The sequence below is a fragment of the Tetrahymena thermophila genome (genome assembly GCF_000189635.1).
Source record: "Tetrahymena thermophila SB210 genomic scaffold scf_8254382, whole genome shotgun sequence".
Lineage (NCBI taxonomy): Eukaryota > Ciliophora > Oligohymenophorea > Hymenostomatida > Tetrahymenidae > Tetrahymena > Tetrahymena thermophila.
The window spans coordinates 44,464-65,297 of record NW_002476166.1 but is presented as its reverse complement, the minus strand read 5'-3'; the positions used below and the strand labels follow the sequence as shown (position 1 = coordinate 65,297).

At 23.1% G+C, this 20,834-nt stretch overlaps 6 protein-coding genes across 6 annotated transcripts; 2 read left to right on the top strand and 4 right to left on the bottom strand. All coding sequences in view use genetic code 6, as the record gives it.

Annotated features, from left to right (window-relative positions):
• Nucleotides 1-2,243: 2,243 nt before the first annotated feature.
• TTHERM_000947429 (transmembrane protein, putative) lies at nt 2,244-2,831 on the bottom strand (the record flags this gene model as incomplete). Its single annotated transcript, XM_012800119.1, has 2 exons — nt 2,244-2,705; nt 2,760-2,831. The coding sequence occupies 2 exons, from the start codon at nt 2,829-2,831 to the stop codon at nt 2,244-2,246; spliced, it is 534 nt and encodes a 177-aa protein (XP_012655573.1).
• Nucleotides 2,832-3,856: 1,025 nt separating this feature from the next.
• On the bottom strand, nt 3,857-4,162 carry TTHERM_000947428 (hypothetical protein; the record flags this gene model as incomplete). The annotated part of the gene is made up of 1 exon (XM_012800118.1): nt 3,857-4,162. The coding sequence occupies one exon, from the start codon at nt 4,160-4,162 to the stop codon at nt 3,857-3,859; it is 306 nt and encodes a 101-aa protein (XP_012655572.1).
• A 1,763-nt stretch (nt 4,163-5,925) lies between these two features.
• TTHERM_000947427 (hypothetical protein) lies at nt 5,926-6,348 on the bottom strand (the record flags this gene model as incomplete). The annotated part of the gene is made up of 1 exon (XM_012800117.1): nt 5,926-6,348. The coding sequence occupies one exon, from the start codon at nt 6,346-6,348 to the stop codon at nt 5,926-5,928; it is 423 nt and encodes a 140-aa protein (XP_012655571.1).
• A 1,444-nt stretch (nt 6,349-7,792) lies between these two features.
• Nucleotides 7,793-8,905, top strand: TTHERM_00947420 (hypothetical protein; the record flags this gene model as incomplete). Its single annotated transcript, XM_001030978.1, has 1 exon — nt 7,793-8,905. The coding sequence occupies one exon, from the start codon at nt 7,793-7,795 to the stop codon at nt 8,903-8,905; it is 1,113 nt and encodes a 370-aa protein (XP_001030978.1).
• A 3,169-nt stretch (nt 8,906-12,074) lies between these two features.
• On the top strand, nt 12,075-15,218 carry TTHERM_00947410 (exonuclease; the record flags this gene model as incomplete). Its single annotated transcript, XM_001030977.3, has 1 exon — nt 12,075-15,218. One exon carries the CDS (start codon nt 12,075-12,077, stop codon nt 15,216-15,218), a length of 3,144 nt encoding a protein of 1,047 aa, XP_001030977.1.
• Nucleotides 15,219-16,334: 1,116 nt separating this feature from the next.
• On the bottom strand, nt 16,335-20,190 carry TTHERM_00947400 (zinc-binding dehydrogenase family oxidoreductase; the record flags this gene model as incomplete). Its single annotated transcript, XM_001030976.1, has 7 exons — nt 16,335-17,286; nt 17,342-17,812; nt 18,184-18,453; nt 18,507-18,816; nt 18,878-19,265; nt 19,324-20,051; nt 20,106-20,190. The coding sequence occupies 7 exons, from the start codon at nt 20,188-20,190 to the stop codon at nt 16,335-16,337; spliced, it is 3,204 nt and encodes a 1,067-aa protein (XP_001030976.1).
• Nucleotides 20,191-20,834: the final 644 nt, after the last annotated feature.

The window sequence follows — 20,834 nt, the reverse complement described above, 5'->3', positions numbered from 1 at the left end:
TAAAAATGTTAAACTTATTATAATAATTGTAAATTAATTTTTATGGATAATAACAGTGCTTCTTGATTGTAATATTTAACTTTTTTTATGAGAAAGCTGGAAAGAAGTTTTGATTTCAAGCTTTTGCAACATATTATGAGCGATTATTGTTGTGAGTCATTTATAGGATAATACTATTCAAAGCTGTATTTCATAATGCATAATATATGACTTAAAAAATATTTACACCTGATTTATACATAATTGATAATAAAAGAATAAATTAAAATAAAACACAAAAGAGCAATTAATTTTATTATACAAAGAATTATACAATACAAATTATAGGAATATTTGCTAATTAAATTAATGATGCCATTCTCAGATGATTCATTATTTGATAATAAATATAATTAATATGATGACTTAAGAGGCATCTTGAGATTAAATATTTACCCATAAAATAATCTCAAATTGTCTTTTTTCTTTTTTTGAATATAGAAGCATTTTAGCTGATTTATATTTAATTTCTAGTTTGAAATGTAATAAATAAATTAAAAAGAGTTCAACTTTTATGAATTGTTATTTTTTCTCTAATTATTCATGTTTTAAGCTAATTTAAAAATAAAATGAGAATTTAAATGATATATGTATTTAAATGATTGCATTTTAGCTATTTTAAAAATTACGTCATATATGTCATTTGAGATTTATAATTTAATGGGCTATTTAACTCGCATAACTACGAATTCTAATCTCATATGATTAGTTTGGTATGTAATTAGATTATCGCTGGAAATTACTAGGTGTATTTAAAGCATAAAGCTAAAAAGTGTTTATTTCATATGCAAGGTACAAATATATGGTTTTAAGAATTTCACAAATGCTTTTAAAATGGTTTTCATTAAGTTGAATAATTGTTAAAAAATAATAATAGTTTTATACGATTTATTAACAGAATTCAAAAAATTAATCCTTTTAAATTGAAAAAATTTTTTAAGAAAGTGATAATTTGATAAACAGATATTGTTAACTTAATTTTTATTTTTAAAGACTTGACTTTAAATATATTTTGTTAATAGCTAATATAAAATTTCTCAACCCACTAATTGATTTAGCAAATTTACTTTAACTGTATCAAAAGTATGCTTGACATGAATAATATTAGTTGATAAAAAAATCAAAATAAAATGATTTATTTTAATCAAAATTAAATGCTCTTTTAGACATCTTTTGTAAAATTTATTTTAAAATATGATTTAAATTCAATTAATTTTATTTTAATACCAATATTGAACTTTAAATTTTGAGTTCTTTTTTACAAGTTAATAACTCTTATTTTGAATATTTTTAGTTTTATATATTGTCTATTTATAATTAATTTATTTTCTATAATAAAACATACCTAATAAATTAATTGTGTTGCCATATTTATTTTTTAGTAAATATTAATTCTTTTTAAAATTATAAAAGTCTTTAAAGAATTAATATCAATTTATCTATTTATAAGTTCTTTATTTAAATTTAAATATCTCAATATATAATAATATGAATCTCTATTTATAAGTTAATTTATCTCATCAATTCCTTATTAACTTTACTTAAAAAGATTCTATTGTCACTAATTTTTCTATTATTTAACTTTAAAAAAAATCCTTTATATTTATATCAAAACTTGTGCTCTATATTTTATCCTAATAACTATTCTAACCTTTTATATATTCTTTGAATATTTAATCTTCAATTTATATATACTCTGATAAAAAATAAATTAAAATTACTCAAAATAATATAAAATATATAAAATATGTATTCAAATCAATATTTTTATAATAGTTTTAATATTTTTGTACATAGAAAATGAGTGTCGCCAATACTATGAGCAATAAAATATTGGAAATCTTATAATAAATATGAATATGTTTAAACTAACTAACTATATAATTGAATTACATTTCAAATTACTATTAAATATGTCAAAAATAAATTTAAGATCTAAATAAAAATGAAGATAAAAACACTAAACTCAAAATTTCAAATTTTCGAGCTATTATTTCAACATTCTTTAAAAAACAAAATGCCAAAAATATTGTGAGATAGTTTTAAATTTGCATTTTTGAAATAAATTTATATTTGGCTTTTAAGGAACATGTGTATGACATATTAATTTATGTCATAAGTTAGCAAAAAATAAAATTTTTTTGATAAAAATTATTCAATTTTTTTCTATAAGATCTCAGTACTTGGTTCTGATAAATTTATTTTCAAGATTAATTCATTACTCTATAGCAAATCAAAATGATTTTTATAATTGAGTAAATTTAAGGAATCTATTTTTTTTCTCTTATTTAAATGTAAGGGTGTAAGGAGGAAAACTCTATTAAAATTCTATATGTAGTAGCAAAATTTGAAAATGTTTCTTTTGTAGTACGATTAGAGCTATAATTACAATCGTAATTAAAATATTAACTTCCTTAACCTTAATAATTAGGTATTTTATCTATAGGTGAATTAATAACATTTAAAAAATTTGTGAAGGTGGAGTTGATGAAGCAGCTTAACTTAAGTTGAATTTTAACATTCGAAAGTTGTAAAAAATCATATAAAAAATAATATAACCCTGAGAGTTAAGACTTAAGGTGCTTTGTGAAATCTCTTTTTTTGTTTAAAGTATGTATGTCTCTTTCAATATTTGAATTTATTTTTCTATCTATATATCTTTATTACTTGAAAAAGAGGATTATTATATTAAAAACAATATCTTTAAATGAAAGATATACCTATTTTATAGCTTAAAAAATCAATAAAAAGGCAAACAATATATAATAAGTTATGGGAATTGCTTTTTTCATTAAAAATCTATTTCCATTTATAAAGATTAATTAAAAAAAACCCATCTTATAAAATCGAAATAATAAATTTAGGGTCTACATCTAAATAGTAGAGGATGTAAATTTTTTAAAATTAACTTAGAGGGTACTAAATTTATTTATAATTTTGTTAATTTAGCTCTAGGGCTGCAATTAATAATAGCACAAAATTATTAATATATTTGTCTCAAAAAAGAGTTAAGTGACGTTATTAAAATCAGAACAAAATATAAATAAATAACTTCTAGAAATCTAAAAGAAAAAGCTGCTAAATATTCTGCTGATTTGTATTTCGATTTCACAAAGGGCTACTTAAATTGTTAATTTTGAAAAGTGTTTGTAAATTTACTGTCTTTTAGTGAAGTTTTTTACATATGAATAAAGAGCAAGAAGATAGACTGATATTAAGAGTAAAGGGGTGAATTTGAATATAAAAGGAGAGCTTGATCGATAAATTTTAATGTGTCAACAGAAATGTCAATGAAGTAAATATTTGTGATCATAATTTATTACAAAAACTTTAATAAAAATTACGTAAGATATTGAAAAGAAAATGAAATAATACGAAATATTTGTATAATCTTTGGTGAATGTGTTCAAATAATTTTCTTTTCCCCACAAAAATTTACTTACTTACTAACTGACTAACTAACTAAATAAATAAATAGATTGCTTATTTTTTCACATTAATAAATTTTTTGAATATTACTTATCTTCTAAATTTGATATTTAAGAGGTTGCAGGTGCATAATTTTAAAATATTCTTTCATAACCTTTCTCTTTATTTGGTTTTATTGTTTATATTATTTACTCTTTTATTTTTAAATCTTTCAGAGATTAAAAATTTGCTTTCTTAATTTTTCTTAAATTTCTAAATATTCAATAATTTTGGAAATCGAATACACTACTATCTCTATTTTACTAAAAAGATTTATATCTATTTAGGGATTTGTTGCTTCTAATATGGAATTAGCGATGTACTATATGGACATTTTTCAATTAAATATTCAGTCAAATAATAAAATTAAATATAAATGAATTTTTTTTTTCTATGATGATTATTTTATTTTATATTCTAACTGTTTTTCTACTGCTTTCTGGTCAGAATTTCGACTTCTAAATTTATAATATTCTTAATAAGATATATTATTTAACTAAATTACTTATAAATAATAGCTCAGTTTAAGAACAGTTCTTTAAGAGAGCATTCTGTGGTAAAATGGCAGTTTAGATAGAAAACTTTGTTATATTTTTTAAATAAAAAGTGATTTTTAAACAATCTTTTTGTGCTTGAAGTGTGTATAAAAAAGCATCAATCAGCAAACCAAATATTTTTAAATCATTATTTTGAATGAGTCATATTTATATAATAAGATTTTGTTCTATAATAAATTTAAATAATTCAGCAATTATGAGAAGAGAAGTAATTGTTTATGATTTTCTTAATGAGATGCATTTGTTGAAAATATACTAATGTTTGATGTGGGAGAAGAAGAATTATTTAAAACTTTTTAGACATTTCAAATGTTCGATTGATAAATGTTGATATTTTTTTATTGAAGTTTTTTTCTAAATAAATTTTTGATGATAATAATTAAACTAAAGCGATTACGAATTAAAATTCATTCGTAAGCAAAATCAATATCGATGATTAAGTATCATTTGATATTTTGATACGCATTAATTTTGATAGCTAATCTTGCTTTCCTTATAAGATAAATATCAGTTATATCGTAATTAATTTTTTACATGAAATCTAAGTAAATTATTAATTACTTTCGCTCACTTGCTATTGCATTTCTATTTTATTTGATTAACAAAGGTCTCTACATCTTTTTAATATTCTTTTTTAGAAAACTCTATATTATTGTTTGATATGTTATTGACTATAGAATTAAAATAAAAGTCTATGCTAAAGCTAAAAAATTCTTTATCAACTTGTAGCAAAATATTAAAACAAATATTTTACTACATTTTTGATTCTTTAAATTCTTAAAATGCTATTTCTATCTCATAATTTTCATTATCATCTATTTTTGGAAAAACTTTGTAATTTAATTCGGTTTGTTAATTTAAATATTCTTCTCAGAATATTAAATCTATTTTGATGCTTTAAATAAACTATCCAAATTCAACTACCAAAAACATTACAAAAAATAATGAATTTTTATAACATTTCTTGATGATGATGATGCAAGGTGATTAATTTAAAAGTTAATGCAAAACGCTTAACTACAAGTACTTTGAGTCACTATTAATATTAATCTATTCATAATCATTCATAATTTGCAAAAAGTTTGAAAATAACTTGAATATGATTGCTTTGATTTTTGAGTAGATTGCTCAGATTGCATCATAATAAAAAATTAATATAAGCGAACCTTTTAAATCTATAATTATCAAATACTATTTTAAATTTTCAAAAGTCTTTTTGTTTATTTGGTGGGTTTACTAAAGAAAATTAGATGAACAAAAATAAAAGGAAAACAAAAATATTTGTCTCTTTTTATATATATTGATTGATTGGTTGATTGGAAGAAAAAAAATTTTAACTTCTTTACAGATTGATATTTTGGTTTTATGTTATCATATCTTTCTATTTTGAATGTTAAAATAAAATAAAAAGTAAATGTTTGTTTTTTTTTTTCTTCACTTAAATATAATTGGGAAAGAATGTGTAATTAAAATTTTTGATATTTTTATCATCAAATATTATTAAGAAAAAGCAAGAAGCTTTAAAAGTATCATAAATAATCAATGAACAAATGAATAAAGATAAGTGGTGTGCACTTTCTTACTGATGATCTAAAAATATTTAAGCAAAGACAAATTTCTGATTTTTGTTGATAATTTTGTAGTACTAATAAAATTACGCTATATGTAGGGGATAGAATACTTTAAAAACCCTCTGTTATAGCAAATTTAGAACTACTTACACAATTTCAAGTGTTAATTTTTTTATTGAAAAATTTGAATGAAATTTGTAAAATACTTACTGAATTTTAGCTTTTGCTGAAAATTAAGCTCTTTAATATCTATGTGTGACGATTTATTCTTTTGATACTCGATGACTTAATCAAAATGCATACTTTGTCCGATTATTTCTATTTTAAGCTTAATGTAACTTAGCTATTTATTTTTAATTGGTCAAAACATGATACTTTTAGTTAACTTAAGAAAAATGATTTAAATAGGTTATTTATAAACTTTTATTTATTAATTTATAATGAAAACAATGAAACAAAAATTCATGCAGATTATTAAGAATACTGGGAAATGGATACAATTAAACGAGATATTCTATATTAAATTTAATTTTAAATTTCAAAGTAGGATTAATGTGAAAATAAATAAACCAATGCGAATAAGTGATTGATTGCACAACTTAATTATTTTTGCTTAAGGAAAAGACGTTGGCTACATTCAGACGCAATCTTAATTAGAATAACTTGAATGTTAAAATTAATATTATAGCGTAATCAGTTTATAATGTGTACATGCAATATTAAATAAATTATAAGGCGTAATACTTTAATGAGTCATAGTAATAATCAAACCAGTTCTATCTATTACCTTCTAATAAATTTAACTCTTTCTTACAAATTTATCAAAGCATTAAAGGGAATAGTCACTTAATAAACTGTTACGTCTTTTATTTACTTGCGTAAATAGCAAGTAGAATTTTTAAAATCAATACTGATTAACTTAAATCTATTTTGGTATTTCAGCTTATTTAATTATTAAAGTTAAAGTAGCCTAATCTTTAAAGCAAAATACAGTTTTTGCTCTATGTTGATTTTTAATGAAGTAGAGTATTTATTATTTTTGATTTCTTTTTATTATAAATCAATTATTTATTGATTATATGGGAATGCCAATATAATATAAATATGTTTGATTACTCCCTATTTTTTTAATTTGTTGTGCAATTAGTTGATTAAGCATAAATAATTTCTAGATTGTATTCAAAAAGAAACTAAATTCCCTCTATGTTGACTTTATTTACATCACAGAATGTTTGCATACATGTATCTAGCAATATCAAAGTATTTTTTAGAACATTAAATAAACTTATAAAGCTCATTTATTTTCATATTAATTTATATGAATGCATTCCATGTAATCAGAAATTTTCAAAATAATTAATGGTCTTACTTACAAGGAATTTGTTTGAGCTAATTAGTTTGATAACTAAACTAGTCAGTAGAAAAATTAATTACAAGAAAGCAATTAAATCAAGCAAGAAAGCAAATTAATTAATTTTAAGATGTAGAAAAAGATATGAATTTAATTTAATTCATTTCAATTCTCTCTAATGAATTTTTCTTAATCAATTCTACAAGTCTTAAATCAAACATAGCAAAATCAAAAGGGCTTGAAATCAAAAACATGATTTAAAAAACCTTTTATTTCTCCAATTAAAAATTAATCTTCTCTCTCATCATTATGGGTTTTCGTAAAAACAAAAGCTGGAGTGTTTAAATAAATTATTTAGAAATAATACAAGCATTTTACACTACTTGATGGCACTAAAAATAAATATAATTGCTAGTTTATAATAGAGTGTGCCTTGTTAATTGAATGAAGTAATTACAAAAAAAAAAATATAAAATAGAATGAACAGATGCAAATTTACCTATTATTTTGATAGATATTCAAAAAACTAGAGTTTTATCGGTATAATGTGCTTGGCATTCTTGCGTAATTCAATTTGCGTATTATTATTGAAAAAAGATTTACGTCACTGGTTTGGGGTCCTTTTAGACTCTAATTAAAAACTGGAATAAAGAATACCTTTGAAATCAATATAATTAATTTAATAAAACAAATAATCTTAAATATAAAAAAAGCAGCCAAAAGCTATAACAACTTACATAACCCCCGCAAAGGAGAAATTAAAAGAAATTTAAAAAAACAAAAAAATTATCAAATATTAAGTAGAAATGTCATCTGTTGTTGTTGAAAATAGTGCCAACCTCCACTATGTCCAAGACATATTAGTTAAGTCTGTTGAACTCTCTAAGAAACTTTATGAAAAGACTGGAATCAAGAATGAATTTTTAGAATCCAACGCCTAAAAGATTAATGCCGCTTCTTCTTAATTCGCTTAGTTACTCGATGGTAGCATTGATGCTACTGTTGTTAAGGTCTAATCAATTGCCGAAAAGACCAACTAAACTAAACAAAAACTCTTAGAAAGAACCAACAAAACCAAAAAGGAACTTATTGAAAAGACCATGAACTTGACCGTCGTCAAGAAGACTGAAGATTTGGGTAACACCATCCTCACTGAACTTGAACAACAAGTTGCCCTTCTTACCAAATCTATTAACAATAAACTTGCTTTACCTGAATCTGAAGCTGAAAACTCTGCTGCCAACAAGGATGAAAAGCTTGCCCTTACTGAAAGATCTACCAGACTTCTTCTTACCTTAAACAACCTTGGTAAGCAAATTGCTGAACACTACTTGAACCAAGTTAAGTCTCTTACCGTTGTTAAGAGTGCCCAACAAAAGTATGCTTTGGTTGACCTTAAAGCCCAAGAAGCCAGAGCTAACTTAGAATCCTTCTTCGAAGTTCTCCTTACAACTGTCATCACCCAAAACATCATCAACCCCCTCTTCAACTCCCTCAATGTTAAGTACACCCAATCAAAGGAAACTGTTACTGTTGTTGTTGAAAATATCAAGAAGGTTGATGTCCAAAACCTCCTTACTCAAGCCAAGGATTCCTATGAATCCCTTAAGCAAGCTACCATCACCTTTGTTAAGGGTGACAAGCTTACCTTCACTTTTGCTCGTGAATTCTTCAAGACTTCTATTGAATCTATCCAAAAGGAAATCTCTTAACTCCTTACTGACGTCTCAGCTCTTAGAGCCAGATTCCAAGAATAAGTTATTAACCTCTACAAGCTTTCTCTTGAAGAATTCAAGCAAAGAAGATCTGCTAAGTTGGGTAAAAAGGCTATTGCCCCCCCTGCTGAAGAATAAGTTAACTCCAGCTCTACCGCTTCTCCCGTTGAATCTAAAAACGAAGAAGAAGAAGTTTAAAACTGAAAAGTGTTGATTGATTTTTGATTAAACTATCCTCAATATGGATTCAATTATAGGAAATAAATGATCATTTTAATGTTAATTAATCAAAACAGCTTTATCAAATAGTATTCATATACCAACACATACATACATACAAACAAACAAATAAATAAATAAATTTATATATAATAATAACCCCAAGAACATTAATTATTAATCTTTGAACCTCATCCTAATGTATAAACCTTATCAAATATATAAAAAAACTAAATTAAAATTTGATAGCAATTAGTTATCAACAGCAAACAACAAGCAACCAGTTCTTTTGATTATCTTATATTATTTTCAAATAAAAATATATGCGTTTCTTATATTGAATTGTAAATTTATATTGAACAAGCTTATTTTAAAAGCGACATTATTTATAAATGTATAAATCTCTAAATAATAATTTAATTTCTTCAAAAAAAATATTTCCTTGACACTCCATTTTAATTTTTATAAAATCAAGATTAAGATATAATATTCCATGTCTTGTTTTTTCTTAGAATTAAGCTCCAAATATCATTACGCTATTTTCAAAAAGGACATTTGATCATGATGAAGGAGTAAACAAAAAACTAAAACAAAGTATTTAAACCACACCACTTATCCATTTTATGAAATTTAAATCGATTAATTTCTTGATTTTCGATAACTTAACAAATTTTAGATGACTCTTCTTTGCAACCATTGTTAATTTTGTAAAAAAATGAAAATAAATTTAATTTTCTTGCTAAAAATGTAAACAAGACTTAAAAAATCTTGAGCTGGTTAATGAAATATAAAATACAATTATTAAAGGTATCCATATAGTCAGCATTATATTATTTGCATGAATTCATAAGTATTGTTTTTGAAAAATAAAAAAAAAGAATATTTGTAAATTTTTAAAAAAAGATATGATCTAGATACATTTTCTATATTTATCAAAAAATTTATTTCTTCTTTTGACCAATTTTTATTTTTTTCTTAGACAACAAAGGTAAGAAAATTACAAATAGAAGAAAAATTGAGATTTCCTCTTAAAATAAATCCCTAATTCTTTTAGAAAAGCAATTAATTTATTAAAAAATATCATGTTAAAAAAATTGATAAGTATATATTTGTTTAAAGGTGTAATTTTCTTGATGAAAATACTTGTAATTTATAAGATTTTTAACAACAAAAGTCTTTATAGAAGCAATCATTTTCCCTTCATAAAGAATTTACTTATCATCTTTGAGTAAAAACTTAAACCGTATTATTAAAGCCCAATTATTTTTAAATATTTATTTTTATTTTATTAAGTAGAATATCATCATTATCATCATCTCCACGACCACCACCTAATCTGTCATTATAAAAGAGACTGTCTATTTTACTTTTAACATATTTTCTATTAAAAAAACATATGTAAATTTAGAATATGTAGAATATAATAAATAGTTAAGAACCAAAATTTAAAAGAAAATAATAACAGCAAATAAATTTTAATTGAACATCAATTTTGCTTTTATATTGCTTTAAGTATAAATCAAAGCGAATTTCATTTATTCTTCATATTTATAATTAAATTATAATTAATTTCATTACGAAATTCTGCTGTTATTTGAATACATCAATAAAATATGTAAGTTTTACTAAGAAGGATTAAATAAGATAAATTGATGATTTTTTTTATTATGGAGAAAAATAAGATACTTTAATAAAGATAAAATATCTAAATTCATTCAAAAATTTACAAAATTAATTATATATTTTTAATAATTTTTTGTATTATTAATTAATTTCAAAAAAATATTTAAAAAGTAAAAAAGAAAACATTAAGAAGTAAATAAATTTAGAAAAGTTTTTAAATCATAAACAACTCTCGCTACTTAAAGCTCAATTCCACCAAGTTTTTAACATCCCTTAGCTCTAAATTATTTACTTTTTAAATCATTTTCTTATCCTTAACTGTATAAGGACTTCTGAATTACTAATTCAGGGTATTTTCAAAAAATAAATTAATAAATAAAAAACAATATTGATAGCCTTTGAGCATTTTTTATTAGTGATAAAATCATATATAATTAGTATTTTTTAAAAGCAATTAGGAAATAAATGAAAATATATGGAGATTTAGAGATTATATCTTGAGATTTTAGCATTTAAAATGTGATAAGGTGCTGAGATTAGAATTATAAGTAAATTACAATAAATAAATAAAAAAACAAATAAATAAATAATAAAATAAATGAATAAATAAATAATAAAATAAATGAATCAATAAATAATAAAATAAATGAATAAATTAAACAAAATAAATAAATTAAAAAAATTAAAAAATAAAAATAAAAATTAATAGAAATCAATAAATAATAAATGAATAAAAAATAAATAAAAATAATAAATAATATAAAAGAATAAAACAATCGCTTCAGAAAAGTCAAATTAATATGAATTTTCATTTTATATAAAATTTAAAGCTTGCTCTAAATTTTTTTTAATGTTTTATTTTGTGTTAGTTTATTGTTTATTTTGGTTTTTAGTTTTTATAAAAATTGGAAAATATATTTTATTTTTAAATAAAACAAATTTTATAAAAAAATTCAAATTTTTAAAAGCTGAAATTAGAAAAAATTTATTTAGAAAATTTAAAAGAAAAAAATATCATACAAAAGACAAATAAATTTTAAAGAAAATTTAATTTATGGTAGTATTATTGATATATTTATAACTAGTAAATAATTTAAGAATATATATTGCTGGAATCAAAATGGGAGATAAGATACTATTTATTCCAATATATAAAATAGGGATTATAATAAATTGAATATCATATTTTGAGCATGTTAATAGCAATCGAGGGATGATGCAATTAAATTTACTTATTTCTTTAAGTATATAAGAATTATAAGATAATAATAATTTATAAATAAAAGTAAAGAAAAATAAAATAAAAATTCATCATTATCATCAAATATTTATAATGTTTATGATCAAAGAAATTAATTAACTAATTAATTAATTAATATTGAAAGCCATAAACCAAAAAAATTAGTGATTTTATTATCAAATAAATCAATCAATCAAGAAACAAGCAAGCAAGCAAGTAAGAGAGAGAGAGATAAATCAATTATTTCCAGAAATTAATAAGCTAGTCAAGTAATAAGAGAAGTGGCAAGAGATGGACAATTTAAATTTAGTCTCTTCTCCTTCACTTTCTTCGTCTCCAAGCACCAAGGAATAATCAACAGAGTAACCAAAGTCTAGTGAGCGAAAGAGTTTGAAGGAATAAGACAGAGTAAATCAAACTCCTTCTAACATTTAGTCAACAACAAAGGTAAAAAAGTAGAAATAAAATAATGAAGAATCGGAAAATAATTCTGACATAAAAAATTTCAGCATTCACGGAGAAGAGCAAGAAGAAATAGAAGGAGCAGAGGACTTAAGAACCCCAGACGCAAATGTTGCTAAAAATTAATTACCTCCTCCTCAAGCTGGTTCTGGATAACATTGCTAGGCAGAAATATTAGCTAAATAAAATGATAAAGAGGAAGACTAGAACGAAGATTACGATTTCTACGAAGAAGAAGAATATGAGGAGGAAGATGATTTAGATGAAGATTTTTTAGACAGAGATGGCGATAATGGTTTTTATTCAACTGAAGATGGTAATAAGAGTGTTAAATAAAAAAAAAATAAGTTTACAAAGGAGTTTATTAGTGTGATTAAATCTAATTCGGAGGAATTACGCAATGAAAAGAGTGATGATCCTCTTGACTACTTATTTGTCATTGATTTTGAATGCAATCAACCAGGCAGCGAAATTATTGAGTTTCCTATTACTGTTGTCGATTTAAAGTAGAGAAAGGTTGTAGACACCTTCCATTCCTATGTTAGACCTACAAAGATAAAAAAGCTTAGCAATTTCATTAAAAAGCTTACTGGGATTAAGTAAGAAGATGTTGATGCATCAGAGAGTATTGAAACTATTATAACTCGAGTTGAAGCATTTTTGAGTAAATACCAACAATCTAAAGCAGCAATACTCTACGACTGCGCAAATGATGCTAAATTTTTAAGCAATGAAATTAAGAACAAATAATTGAATATAACAAATAAATTCCTTCTTAGTTATATTAATTTGCGTAATGTTTTTCCTATTAATCTCACTGGCGGAATCAAAAATATTAGTCTCAGCCATGCTTTAGAAGTGCTGGATATGAGTTTTGAGGGATAAAAACATACAGGTAGGGACGATTCAATTAACATAGCAAGAGTATGCATGGAAATGATAAATCATTAGTTTACTTTCACTTAATTTATGAGATAGTCTTAGTTTTGCTTAGACAATCCAAAGAGGCTAGTTGAATCAACAATTAATGATCTTTTTAAAATGAATAAATACTTAATAGCAATAGACATCAAATTTTATGGAGATAAAAAGGATTTAAACACTAAAAACAACATTATTCTATGCAAATCATTCAAATTTCATCTATTTTAAATCAAGCAAACAGATTAAGACTCAGTATCTTCAACTTAAATCAATCAGAACATCCAAACTACTCCATAAAAATCTAGTTTTAAATTAAAGACATCTGCAGAGAAGTAGGCTGAATAGCAATTACTATTACAATAAAAAACATTACAATAATAGCAAAAACAATAACAATAACAACAACAATAGCAATAATAAGAGGAGTCTGTGAAAAAGAATTTAGAAAATTTATAGATTGATACCTAAACAGCTTAAAATCAATAGGTGCAGCAAAATTTGTAAAACTCATAGGCTTAACCTAATTCTAATGTGAACTAATAACAATAATAAAAAGAAGATACTCCTTAGTAAATACATTAGAAATAGACTACTGCTAAATAAAATTTGATAGATGAAATAGATTGTTATTCATAAGAATTTAATAATTTACAATATTAACTTTAAGATTACTTTGAGTTACTGTAGAATTTAATTGATTTGTATCATAAATATGGCATTAAATGTTAAAATTCTATGATAATTCTTAATAGTAGTACAAAGCAAAAGTACTTTTCTAAATTCTTTAAGTTCATTACAACTATGTTCAAAACAAACAAAACAGCATTTATTTTCAAAAAAAAAATACTCAATTTGCAAGAAGTACTCGAGAAATAAATTATTATTGATTAAAAGTCATCTGATGCGATAATGGCTGAAGAATTTCCTTAAAATATAATTAAGCTAGTTGATTTCTTTTAATCTTAAAGTTTCGCTGTAAAAGAACTACCTTAATGCTTTCAAAAGAAAACTATGCCCAATATTTCTGAAGGATAGTAAAATTAGTACAGAGAAACATCTTAATATCCTTATTCATTTTATGATTCTCCCTAGTACGGATAATACATAAATGGTTTTTATTCTTAAAAACAACAATCTCCTTAAAAAGTTCTTTAATAGCAGCCATTTGGTCTATACTAACAATAAAACTAATAAAATATTGATTACTTTAATCCAAACACAGCTAATTCAAATCTAAATTAACTGTAGATGATGTATTAATTATAACAGTAAGCTCAGCATGTATATAATTAGTAAAATTAAGCCCTAGCAAATTAGTAGAACTCACCATTTTATTTCTAGCAAGCAATCAATTAAATGAACAATAACTACATGTATTAATTGTAATTCTTTAATCCTGCAATTTTTTCTCTTCCACCAAATTGCATGGATAGCTAGCTCTAGTAATAAATAATGTTTCATTCGTAATAGTTTTTATAATAATTAGAGTAGAATTAGAGTTAGTAATTTACCTTTCCTCCTTAAAGCCATCAACAAACATAATAGCAACATTAGTAATCTTTAAATTAATCTTAGTAGCAGTAGTATCCATACAATTATAAATAACCTCCATACTCCTCACAATAATCATCTTCCACTACCTAGCACAACAAATCTAATTCTTCTTTCTTTGGAAGTTATCCTTCTTAAAGCTTGAAAAATAATAATAATGCCTAATAGAATGAAGGATAAAATATTTCTAGAAAGAAGAATTTCAGAAATAATAGCTAAATATATAATGGATTTTAGAATAATGCCTTTTACTAAGATTCATATAATAATAGCAATATAAACAGTGGAAATCAAAACTTTTAAAAAAATTCTTAAAGTAGCTCTAGCAATATCTCAGTTAATTCTAGTCCATTAATAAGTTTTCCTGCAGAGAATAAGCGTGGATAAAATTCTTAAATCAGCCAACCAACACTTTATAGTAGTTATATACAAAATAGTGGTATAAACAAGCCTAATGCTTTCAACAATCAAAATAAAAACAAATTTTATAAAAAATGATGTACCTCAATCTACATAAATAACTTTAGACTAGAGACCCATTTTTATTTCTAACAAAGAGGTATCTTTTTATAATTAATGATAAGTACTAATAATCATTTCATTCTATCAACAAACCAACCCACCATCAATTAACCAATCAATCAATCAATCAATTAATAAATCAACCAAACTTAATACAACTTTTTTCTTCTAATAATAGGAAGTTTTTAATTTATTAATAGATAAATTAATTATTGGTCTCTTTTTAACATATTTTTGTAAAATAAAGTAACACACTAAATTTTAAATATTTTCTGATCTTAAACATTATTTTTATGAAATTTTCTATTAATTATTTCAATCCCTAATTTATTACTTATTTTTCAATTTATCAATATTTTTATTAGTTTTATGTTTTTTTGTTTTTAAATATTAATTCTTTTTGAAAAATTTATAAGTAAATAATAGATAGATACAAATTTTTTTTATCAATTGTATTTAAGCTTAGTGAATATTTTATCTATAATAATTAGATATAAGTAAATAAGTTATTTATCATCAAATTATTGGTAAAAAAATATAATTTGAAAAAATTATCAATAAAACAATTTTTAATATAATTGATAAGAAAATATAATTTTTTGGTGTTTTTGATATTGGTGATTTGCGTTTGCATATTGCTCGCATGTTCACTGCATTAGATATGCAAAAAATTGTAATGTATTTTTGTACGCAGTTGTATATTATAAATTTTTTTTATTTATATTCTCAATATATTGCAATTTCTCGATGCATCATTCCTTGGATTATACAAATTCCGAATTCTGAATAGTTGTAAAAAAAAAAATTTAAGAAAAAAATGCCTTAATTAAAATATGCCTTAATTAACGAGCATTTACAGTATAAAAAATAGAAATTGTTCATATTTTATTTATTTTATGTAAATATTTTTTATAGATGAATAAATAAATCTAAATTAATTAATTATTAAATACTCAAAAAATTAATTAAATCAAATAAATTTACATTGTAGAATTTTAAAATATATGATTTCAATATTTAGTTTATAACAAAGAATTAAACATCAAAAAAAATTCTTAAAACTTTAATTTATATTTAAAGTTATTATATTTTTCATACTTTGTTTGTATGAATGACTTTGTATTCTTCAAGGAGTTTTTCGATGAGGTTTATGTAGTGATCTTTCTTCTTATGTAATAAAAAGTATTAGACTCTTTCACTTTGTAATCTATGAGCTAGCTTAATTAGTTCTAATTAGTTATGGTGTTCAAGGTGAGTTCCCTTGCATATTGCATTAAAAATTGATTCTGCATCTCTTCCCTTCATTATTTTAACAGTTTTGTGGAAAGCAGGGATAACACAGTCAATATCTTTTATATGTTCAGCAACATTTGGCATTTTCTTTAAATAGAATGGGCATTTAGGTGATAAACAGCAATTTCTGGCTAAATTAGATGCATTATTGAAAGAAATGTTAAATTTATTTTCTTCATTTAAGAGGTAATCTATCTATTTTTGGATAAGTGGAGTTGCTTCTTGATGTAAGCTAAACATTTCTTCTTAGTATTTTTATTTTAGAATTTTGTAGCAATTGTTATAAATTTTCAAAGATTCTTCTTTAATAAAATAAATGCTCTTTTACTTTTTAATATTGCTGTACACTTTATAAATATTTTCTTCGACTTCAGAGGTATTTCTATCATAGTTGTTTGGATACTTCTATGCATGAAGAAGCCAAATCCATAGCAATCCTCCACTAAATTTTTCAGAAGGAAGAAAATAGTTACAGATAGCTTTCATGCTTGTGAAAAAATTTAATTTTCCGTAATTCATAAAATTGAAACTATCTTTGTGGATATAAATCTTGCATTTTTTTGTAAATTCAAAGTAATTTTTTTCTTTAAGAGCAGTTTCAACCACACTCATAACTGTGCGGACGGATGGATATTATTTAACATCTCCTACTACTTATTCAATAACATTTGACTCAATTTTTTACAATTCAGACATATCATAATTAACAATTCCAAAATATGTATGAAGTTTTTCTAGATTTTTGATATTCCTTTAAATATAAATATTATTTAATTTTTTCACATTTTTCATTTAATTAAAATTACCTAGAAACTATTTCTTATAAAATTGCTTCTAAAATCTATTTTATTTTATTTTTATCTTTAATTTAGTCTTTTTTGTAGAGATAGAATAAGGCTGCAAGTGCCTTAGAGGGATCTTAACATTAAGTTGGATGTCCCTCATGATAGGTTATCATTGCTTATCTAGGTTAGTTTAAGAGCATCTCACAGTAGGTTTTGAAAAATGGCCTATCTCCATATACAATTTCTATAGAGTGGTAAATTTTGTCTAGTAGCTCATTAATATAAGTGGATTATTCTTAGTTTAGTAAAAAAATTAAAAGATTAGACAACAAAGCTAAATATGCCTCTGAATAGCAAGTGTCTACATTATGCATGACATTAAAATTCATCAAAACATGAAAGAAAGAAGTAGCCAAAAGAGGCTTAAGATCATAGTCTTTAGGACCAAATAAGGGAACAACTGCATCTATTTTTTCTTTAAGCTATTCAGACCTAATAATTTTATTAAATTATTCAAAATTATCACAATTAATTGTTAAAAATTCTTGGTTTGATTTAGTATAATTAGGGAACATATTTTAAATTAAGGTATTGATAGATAGAAAGTTCACAAAACTATTGCAAAAATACTTTTCTGAAATTACAAAAATTAAAAATTAAGAAATTATTAAAATGATAGTTAAAAATATTTATTTGATGTTATGGACTCATATGACACTACCAATTATTTAAATGTTATTTAAATTTTATATTAAATTAAAATCTTTTTTGAAACCAAAAAAATAATTAATAAAATTTTTTGTAAAATAAATTTTTGTAAATCAAATAAAAATTTTGAAAAAATTTAAATATTTTAGTTTTACTTGTAATAAAAGAGCTAATATTAATTTAACTCTTGGACTAGTTGTTTTTTAGGTTAATATTCTGTCCATTTTAGAGGTTTATAACCATGCTTCTGCTCAAAATAGCTTCTAGTACCACCTTCAGCTCCAAGATAAAAACCTGCATTTAAGTTTAGTTCTTTGTCTGGAGTATTTTAAATAGAAATTGTATCTACGTTGGCATTTATACGAGCTATGTCTACAATTTGAACAAGATAAGGGTTAATCATAGAACCATCTGATCTTTAAAGCCTTTTAATTGAATATTTTTTTCAGCTTAAAAATAAAATTCAAAAATTTTTTACTTGACTCCTAAGCCTATTAAAGGGAAAGCTGATATTAAATGGTATTAACTTTTAACTTCCTTTAGACCATCTACCATATCTTCTTATAGAAATACATCTTTCATGTTTTCAAGAGAAAAAATAGATCTTTCTTGGTCACTTTCTTAGTGAATGGAAGATTTAACCATTAATAACTCATCAATAAAGAAATTCTTCATTTTGATGAATGTTTCTACATCTAAACCTCTCATAACAAGAGCTCTTTAATGGAACTTACCAATTTCAGTTCCAATTTTTATTCTTTCTGATTCTTCTTCACCATTCAAATTGCCTTTAATTAAAAAATATTGTTAAATATACATTTGTAGTAAATTACTAATTTAGTTGCTTACCTACTGTGTCCTTTGTTAATAAGTTAGATAGAGATTTAATGAGGACTATTAGATTATAACGAACACGATTTGATTATTAAGCAATAAGACGCTATCTAACAGTCATATTCTGTATAGGCTTGTCAATAGGGATATTAGTGATATTTATTTGATTTACAATTTTATCCATGTAGTTTGTTAAAAATTCAATAGCCTTTTCAATTGTGTTCTTTTCAATCTAATCTTGGCCATATCTAACTAGAAGATCATTGATCCAAGTAGAAAATATATCAATCATATCATCAACATCTAAATTTCTCTCTTTGAAAATAAATTCATTAGGATTATCTTATAATTAGATCTAATCACCATAATTTTCTTTTGAAACAACATAAGTTCCTCTAATTACCTGAATATATTTATTTATTTATATTTTAATTGTGTTTTCTAAATTTATAATATTTTACCTTTTTGGAAGGCTATGACCAAGGATATTGCTATACTTCAGCTTAGACATTTACAACTTCTTGAATATTTAATTAAGGAATAATTTCTGAGACAACTTATTAGATGTAATAATACTAATTATCCTAATATTATTCTAAATCTTTACCACTGTAATATTATTCAAATGCGTAGCAGATTTTATGATTCAATTATTCTGTTGAGTAGTTTTTTTAAAGTGCTGATGCAAAGGATAAATGCTTTTTCAAGTTATAATTTCCAATATTTACAAAGAAAATATCACATCTTGCATTTAAATTAGCAAAATTATTTTTTAACTCTGTAAAAATGGCTACTTCCTAAGCACGCATGAATAATATTATGAAAATATCTTTGTTTCTTGATTATTAAATAATTTAACTTAAAATCTTTTCAAGGATAGTCATTCTAACAAACGAGGACCAGTACTACTTCATCTCTCCTGAAGTAACATCTACTCTTACATTAGTTCCAAATCTCTCCTGACAAACAGGAACAAACCTCTTAACATACTCTTCATAAGTCCTTTAAGATGACCATATTTCTTAATCAAGCTGGACTTAATTTTAATAATTCATTTTATACTCATTATTACTTAACTACTCCTAAAAATCATAAGAAGTGACTTACCAATTCAATTTATTTTTATCAGAATGCTATTAAATGATTCTCTAAGAGTGAATGAAATTGTGTTTGCTATCTTCGCTTATAGCTAAATAAAAAAATAATTATATAATAATAAACTTAAAAGTATAGTTAATTCTACTGAAAATGTGTTTCTCTCTTTCACTTTACTTTTATGGTACTTTATAGTAATAGTATTACTAATCTCCTTAAGGGATATTATCCATATGTTTGTTATTATTTATTTTTATTATCAGATTGTTAATAAGATTTATTTTTGTTAATTTATTTTTATAATTTGAAAAACTTTGTCTTGTTAAAATATAATTCGGATTATCAAAATAAAAAGTGTCTTTATAAATATTATCCACATATAAGATTCATATATTTGATTATTTTTAATAATAGCTGATCAAAAATAATTTAATAGATAAAATAAAATTTCTGATTTTGATCAAATACTAATGTCTACATCAAAAATAAAAACAAAATTGAAAATGACTAAAAGCTTATCAATGAATTAAATATGGAGGGTTACATCTATTTCAAAAATTTTATCAAAATTTCCTAATTATTTTTACTTAAACTGATCAGTTAAGCCAAAAAAAAGATTTTTTTGTTTTAAACCCTGTTTCGGTAAAACATATTTATCAATAATTTATTAGATGTATTCATTAATATATAAATCTATTCTAAATAACAAAAAAAATTACATAATATTAATTTTTAGCATATTTAGTAATACATTTAAAGCTTTCTAATTAAAACAATAAATAAACAAATTGTTTTAAATATATTTCTAAAGGTTTGTTTTTAAAAACTTTATTAATTTTAAAAAATATTGAATTAAAAATTATAAATTCTATTTTCA